At 44.2% G+C, this 7812-nt stretch overlaps 2 protein-coding genes across 2 annotated transcripts; both read left to right on the forward strand.

Annotated features, from left to right (window-relative positions):
• The first annotated feature begins 1183 nt into the window (after positions 1-1183).
• Positions 1184-1822, forward strand: LOC113360542. Its single transcript, XM_026604045.1, has one exon. The coding sequence runs from the start codon at positions 1184-1186 to the stop codon at positions 1820-1822; it is 639 nt and encodes a 212-aa protein (XP_026459830.1).
• A 1397-nt stretch (positions 1823-3219) lies between these two features.
• On the forward strand, positions 3220-4431 carry LOC113360543. The gene is made up of 2 exons (XM_026604046.1): positions 3220-3282; positions 3457-4431. Exons 1-2 carry the CDS (start codon positions 3220-3222, stop codon positions 4429-4431), a joined length of 1038 nt encoding a protein of 345 aa, XP_026459831.1.
• The last annotated feature ends 3381 nt before the right edge of the window (positions 4432-7812 follow it).

Here is a 7812-nt window from a genome sequence, read left to right on the forward strand (position 1 = left end):
ACATGACGAAGCAAATTCAAAGGCACCGAATCCCAATCGTGACTGAAGAATCATCGTGACAAACACCAACAATCCGAAACCATTAGACCGAAGTCCAGCCAGAGGAAATAGATTATCCGATCCAGGCTATGTCCCCGAAGATTCAGAGTATTTTGATAGCGAGAATCGAAGGGTTGGACGATCCATAAGCAGGGAGGACCACCAGCGGGCAATGAAGGATCTTCGTGCTGAGATGATGGCTGAAATCAAACAACTGAAAACGAGTCAAGAAGAAGGGAGACTAGAAGAGGTGATGAGGGAAGCCAACACCACACCACTTACTCCGCATTTAGCCAAAGCTTCCATTCCTCAGAAGTGCCTTGTCCCAGCGTTCGAGTGTTACGATGGATCCAGCGATCCTGCATCCCACCTCCGGTACTACAACTGCATTTTAGCACGATGGGATCAGGACGATGCGGTCCTCTGCAGATACTTCCCTTCGAGCTTGAAAGGATCAGCACTATCCTGGTTCGATAACCTACCACCAAACTTCATCGAATCTTACAGCCAGCTCACCGAGAAATTCTTGAGAACTTACATGTACAACAAGGCCGTCAACACAGGAATGGACAAGCTTTTCTCTCTGGCAGTCGAGTACAAAGAAACCATCAGAGAATATACATATAGATGGCACATAATCTGTCAAGCAATAGGGAACGTAGATCCGGCGGTCACCATCAACTGTTAAAAATGGGGATTGGATAGGATGAGCCCGTTGTTCATCGAGATCCATGGAAGTGTGCCCACAACCGAAGGAGATCTTCGAGTCATCATCGAGAAACACGCCCGATTGGAAGAAATTCAGCGAGAAAATCTGAGGGCACAAACACAGAGATCTCATCAGACCAACTCAGCGGAACAAGCCAGCGGATCCAAAAGGGGTAATTCAGCGGAACATCCCAACTAAGATAGAAGAGGACGAAGGGATGATCGTCGGTGTGACGACCGAAAATTCGAAGACCAAGTCTTTACGAAGATCAACACCAACTACACTCGCATCCTAAGGTAGATTAAGGATCGAGAGAACTTAGAGTGGCCTTGGTCCAAAGGAAAGAAATCACCACGATCCTAGAAATCTAGAGACTACTGTGAGTACCACTGCTTCAACGGGCATCAGACTGAAAAGTGCAAGAACCTCAAGATAATGATCCAGAAACTGATTGACGCTGGTGACCTCAAGTACGTTCAGAAGGCAGAAACCGATGATAGGGCAAAACGAAGCAAGCAAGTCCAACTACCTGAGGGAAACCGAACACTCAATACTATTTCATGCTCCGAATCCAGCGAACCCTCTCTGACTGCCCAGGTAGGAAAAAGATTGAGGAAACAATTCGAGGAATACTGCGAGCTATTTAAGATCAACGGGGTCGAAGTTGATGAGCACGAAGAATGGATGAACGCACCAATGACATTTGACGCCGAAGATATCGAAGAAGACATGGAGGACCACAACGACCCTCTAGTTCTCACTTTTCCAGTAGCGGGATATAACATCAGGAAGATCTTGATTGACGGTGGAAGCTCCATCAATGTTTTGTTCTATGATACGTTCAAACGAATGGAATTGAATGATAAGCAACTGATATCTTCTTATTATACCATCTACGGGTTCAACGGCGCACCAACGAATCCCCTAGGAGACATTGTGTTAGAAGTAGAGGCAGGACCAATGAAGATCGAGACTCGATTCATTGTGGTAGACGTTCCTTCTCCCTACAATGCCATCATCGGTCGAAGATGGGTCCACAAACTCAAAGGAGTAGCAACAACGTATCACCAATAAACTTAGATTCCCGACGCCCGAAGGGGTAATAGAAATTAAGGGAGATCAGGTCACCGCCCGAGAATGCCAAACCTTGCAAAACCAACTCAACAATGAAAAATATGAGCAGCAGAAGTCTCAAATAAGAAAAAACAAAGCGGCTGATAGAGACAAAGCAATTGACCTTTATCTCGAAGAAATCTCGGGAAAAAGTTTGACGAAGAAAAGCATCGTTCTAAATACCGAAGCAGGTATCTCCACGACTAAGGGGGCTGAAGAGCCTACCAAATAACAATTATAGAACGTCCCTCTCCCAGGGGAACCAAATCCTAGATTCACACCTTAGAACCCACGAAGGAGATCAATATAGGGACCGAAGAAAACCCGAGGATGATCAAGATAGGTTCTCTGATGGACAAGGAACGAGAAGCGGGCCTAACAAGGCTACTGACGGAATATGCAGACATATTTGCATGGAAACTAGGAGACATGACAGGAATCGATCCAAGGATAATCCAACACGAGCTTCGCATAAAGTCAGGAATGACTCCTTTTAGACAAAAGGCACGAAAAGTGGCACAAGAGTACCATCAGGCGATCGAGAAAGAGCTCCGTAAGTTGTTGGAGGCAGGATTCATTAAGAAAGTGAAGTACCCAACTTGGATTTCAAACATGGTCATCGCGCTGAAGAAGAACTGAGGAGTAAGGATATGCATCGACTTCACCAATCTCAATAAAGCATGCCCAAAGGACAGTTATCCACTCCCGAGCATTGACCAATTGGTAGAAGCTGTTGAAGGATACGAAGAACCGTCGTTTATGGATGGATACTCTGGTTACAACCAGGTAGCCCTGGAAGAAGAAGATCAACAACACACAACATTCTACACCCCGCACGGCCTCTGTTGTTATACACGAATGCTCTTCGGTCTTAGAAACGCTGGGGCAACATACCAGATAATGGTTGATGCTATCTTCAAACCATGGATTGGGAACACTCTAGAAGTTTATGTCGACGACATGATCGTCAAGAGTAAGCTGCGCAAAGACTACCACCAAAACTTGAGAGACATCTTCGACTCTATGAGGAAGCACAACATGAAAGTAAATCCAGAAAAATGTACGTTCGGCGTCACGTCGGGAAAGTTCCTTGGATATCTAGTGAAGAAGAGGGGCATCAAAGTCGATCCTGCCAAAATCCAGGACATTGTGGAAATGGCATCCCCAAAGAACCTAAAGGAGGTCCAAAAGATTAACGGATCACTGGCGGCACTAGGAAGATTTATCGCCAGATCGTCGGAAAAATGCAAGCACTTTTTCAACATACTCAAGAAAGGAAGTAAATTCGCATGAACCGCTGAATGTGAAGAAGCTTTACAGAAGATTAAGGAATACTAGCCTCAATCCTGATCCTCCAGATGCCCGATCCTGGTGAAGTACTGGCCCTTTACATAGCAGCAACCGAATATGCAGTCAGTGCGGTATTGGTCATAACCAACACGAAGATTGAACAACCAATTTACTACGTCAACAAAACTCTCAATCGGGCGGAAAGAAACTATACGAAGATTTAGAAACTCATACTAGCATTAGTTTGGGCAACCCAAAAGCTGAGAACCTATTTCCTAACCCATTATGTTCGTGTCCCTTGTAAGGCACCGCTAGAGGTTGTTCTCAAAAATGCTGTGAAAGTGGGAAGAATAGCAAAGTGGAATACTCATCTTGATCAATTAAATATCATCCACGAGATCCAAACTGCACAAAAATCACAAGTCTTGGCGGATTTTTTAGCAGACTTACCCTTGGACAATGACGAAGAGGTGAAGGACATCCCAGAAGCAGCAGAGGACGATAAAGATTCGGTCTATGTACTCGATTCATCAAGTCAAAGACGATGGGAGGTCTTCGTTGATGGATCAAGGAACAGAGAAGGAGCGGGCGTAGGCATCGTAATTGCCACCCCAACTGGAGATAGGATTGTGCATGCACTAAGACTGGAATTCAAGGGGAATACCAACAACATCGTGGAATACGAAGCCGTGGTACATTCCCTACGATTGATAATAGAAATGGGAATAACAGACGTATGCCTAACAAGTGATTCCCAATTAGTCATTCGACAAGTAAAGCTGGAATACAACGTTTATGATGAGACTCTCTCAGCATACATGGCTCTAGTCCAGACCCTAGCATCACAGATACCCAGCATCAAGTTCCGACATCTATGTAGAAGGGACCTTAGGCATGCCGATTCCTTAGCATACATATCATCTATCCTAAGGGATGAAAGCGTCGAATCCATCAAGGTAACAAGGATATATGAGCCTTCGATCACTCCACAACAATCCTTTGCTACCCATCGTGAAGACGATGTAGGGGAAGACATAGTCAATGAAGATGCAGGAGAAGATATCCATGATGACTTCGTCGAAGATGATATCTTATCAAGAGAAAACGAAGACGAAGACTTCAGCAATGAAGAAGACTGGAGAACCGAAATCCATCTGCTCCTTGAACAAGGAACACTGCCGGCGTACTTGAAGCAAGCCCGAAAGATACAATCAAAGGCGGGAACATACGATCTTTGTGGCGGAATTCTTTATAAGAAGTCCTTCCTTGGACCTTTATAGCGCTGTTTATCCAGGGGAGAAGGCCATCATATCCTGAAGGACATCCATTATGGGGATGCAGGTAACCACATCGGAATGAGGTCACTAGCCGACAAAGCTAAGATGCAAGGGTATTACTGGCCAACGATGATACGAGACGCGGCTAAGATGTCACGAAGATGCGAATAATGTCAGCGTTTTGTTAAAAGAATCCACGCCCCGGAAACAAGGCTAAATTCCGTAGACAGCCCCTGGCCATTTTCGAAATGGGGAATAAACATCGTCGGACCCCTGATCGAAGGGTCGGGGAAAAGAAGATTCTTGATTGTAGCCACGGATTACTTTAGCAAGTGGGTAGATGCCAAAGCTCTAGCCAGGATCAGAGACGTAGACGTATTCACATTCATTTTTCAAAATATCATTTGCAGGTTCGGCACCCCCGCACAAATGGTTTCCGACAATGGCAAGCAGCTACAAGGAAAGAAAATAGACATGCTCTTTGATACCTTCAATATCAGGAAGAACAAATAAACTCCCATCTACCCCCAAAGTAACGTACAGGCTGAAGCCACGAACAAGACTCTGGCTCTTATCCTCAAGAAATCGTTAGATGAACACAAGGGTCGATGGTGTGAACAGCTGCATAATGTGTTATGGGCATACTGAACCACACGCAGATCCGCCACTGGTGAATCTCCGTTCCTCCTTACTTATGGATCCGAAGTTGTTATTCCAATGGAAATCATCATGCCAACCACGAAGACCAAAGCTTGGGAGAAGAATCTAACAGCGGATATGATGTTGGAAAGGCTCGACAACCTGGAAGAACGAAGGGAGACAACATTGCAATGAATGGAGAATTACCAACAAAGGTTGGATAGAGAGTACAATAATAAAGTTAAGCTTAGAAATTTCTTAGAAGGGCAGTATGTGCTAAGAAATATACCGCAGTAAAAACGAGAGAAAAAGTGGGGCAAGTTAGCACCGACATGGGGTGGGCCATTTATCATACATGACATCGCGGGGAACGGATCCTACTACCTGCGTAATCTGAAATGAGAAGTCCTCGGGCACCCTTGGAATGCAAAATACCTCACGCCATACTACCCATGAAGCAATGCAGTTCTGCGCCTGCATGAAGAGTACCAGAAGAAGAAGAAGTTGGCTTACCCGCTTGACTTGTTTCTATCTCTGGCCGAGTGATGAGTGCCAAATATTGTATATATTTATCCCTTTCTGTTGGCATTTTAACTCATCTTTTGTGCATTAATTCTACATTTTATCCCATATTCTGTATTTTCATTGTTTTCAAGAATAAATATTTTTATTAATTAATTTTGCATTTTTAGGTAGTAAATAAAGTTCGGATGAGTCGCGGAGCGAAAAGAGCAGAAAAGTAGTGAAAAGCCGGGAGAAATTACGCAAGGAAGCCGCGAAGAATGGTGCGCACAACCTCATTTTCTACACACAAAAGCGCCTCCGTTCTCAGCCATCAGATCATTTCTCATAAGCATCCGACGGTCGCTCCTTCATAGAGCATCAAAATCTGAAGTCTATGCCGAGCACCACAGCGCTGAAATTCCAAGCCTTCAGATTAGATGGTAGTTGAATCCAACGGTCGCTCCCTTGCTGTTCATCAACGTTTGATATCTCCGCCTTACACTACAGTACCTAACCCCATCAAGTACCGTTCATTTTGTTGTATCATATAATCCAACGGTCGATCATCGCTTGCCTCCGCATCACCGTCCGATCTACTACCAGCTTCGCATCCAATGACTCAGCGTCGCAGAACATCAAATTTGATGAAGCCGCCTCACACTCTAGCAACCGAACCTATACCACCTACCCAAACACCCCCCTTCTCCCAAACAGTCGAGCCATCTCCTCCACCAACCCCCTCTGCAGAGCCATCACCCTGCAACTGCCGCACCACCATCATCACCACCAACTCCACTGCCACCACCACTCCTCCACCATCATCACCCCATCACCCAACAACCAATACCATCTGTTCCCTTCTCCTTAGCCACCTATTTTCTCAATTTTTGCACGTTCTCTATCAGAAACCCTAGGCGTGCAAAATTGGTAAATTAGGTTGAGCTAGAGTGAAATTGAAGGCATGGAGTGATACAGGAGAGTCAGAGAAAGGATGGGTCGACGTCAATTTGACGATTAGGTGAGCTAATTTCACTGTTGGAATTTGGGGATTTTTCTATAAACCCTAATTTTATAATTTTGAGAAATTTGGGTCTGTGACTATAAATAGCCTTATGTGTGTGTTGTAATAGTTATGCTTGGAATAGCCAGCATCCAGGACTTTCATGTCCTGTTAATTGTTATGTTTGTGTTTATTGTTAATGTTTGTGTTAATTGTTATGTATGTTTGGACTAGCCTACATCCAGGACTCTCATGTCCTGTTAACTGTTAATTTCTGTTAATTTTCAGTTTACAAGCTCAATTTCAGTTCACTTGTTATGCTTAATGTTTTTAGTTCAATTTGCTGCTTAGTTTCATGTTCATGTTTCAGTTTCATTTCATTTATGTTCCTGTTATGCTTATTTCATGTTATGTTTATGTTCAAAATTGTTTGTTAATGCACTGTTAATGCTTGATGTTCACTGTTAAGTGTTCACTGTTATGCTCACTGCCATGTAATGTTTGTGTAATGTCATGTTTAATTCACTGTCATTTGAAGGAATGCTAGGCTAGGTATCTTAGAAGCTTTGTGCTGATTGTGTAATGGAAGAAATCAGTGCTTAAAGCAAGCTGATTTTCTTGCCATTCCCTGTGTATGCTTAGGTTGCACTTTGATTGAGCATTGGGAGAAACTAGTGCTCATAGCAAGCTAGTTTTCTTCCCATTCTATTTGTTTGCCTGTTTTCTGCCTAGCCTTGCTTCATTTCAGTTCCTTCACCACAACCCTGCCCTTGGCCTTAGGCCTTGGTTATCTTGTTTTGTTCTTTGCTTTTGCTGTTGCCCTGTTGTATCTTTCATTTTGTTTTCTGTTGCTCTTGTTCATCTTTGCTTGCACTGTTTTCTGTGGCTTAGGCCTTTGCTGCTATTTGCTTTCTCCTGCTGCTGTTGCTTCACTTGCAGTGCTGCTGTTTTCCTTCCTCTTTACTGCCTTGTGCTTCTGCTGCACTGCTGTTGTTGCTGTTGTCTGCTGCTGTTCCAAAGCTCATAAGTTACAAAGCCAAAGTCCAATTCAGTGAAGCCCAAAGGCCTAGTTCAATAGCCAAGCCCAATACATTTCATCCCAAAGGCCCAGAACCTTGACTGAATCCAAAGCCCAGTTCACAACAAAAGACACTGAGCCCAATTCACAAGTGAACTGTTGAGCCCAAGTTCAGTTCCCTGTAAGGCCAAAGCCCATTTACACTTCAAAGATAACTGAGCCC

The sequence above is a fragment of the Papaver somniferum genome, chromosome 3, assembly GCF_003573695.1.
Source record: "Papaver somniferum cultivar HN1 chromosome 3, ASM357369v1, whole genome shotgun sequence".
NCBI lineage: Eukaryota > Viridiplantae > Streptophyta > Magnoliopsida > Ranunculales > Papaveraceae > Papaver > Papaver somniferum.

What these genes read in the sequence shown, in the direction of transcription:
- LOC113360543 (XM_026604046.1), top strand. Translation starts at nt 3,220, where the DNA reads ATGCCCGATCCTGGTGAAGTACTGGCCCTTTACATAGCAGCAACCGAA. An exon ending in CCGAATATGCAGTCAGTGCG is followed by an intron (nt 3,283 to 3,456) that starts GTATTGGTCATA and finishes GTCCCTTGTAAG; the next exon opens with GCACCGCTAGAGGTTGTTCT.
- LOC113360542 (XM_026604045.1), top strand. Translation starts at nt 1,184, where the DNA reads ATGATCCAGAAACTGATTGACGCTGGTGACCTCAAGTACGTTCAGAAG.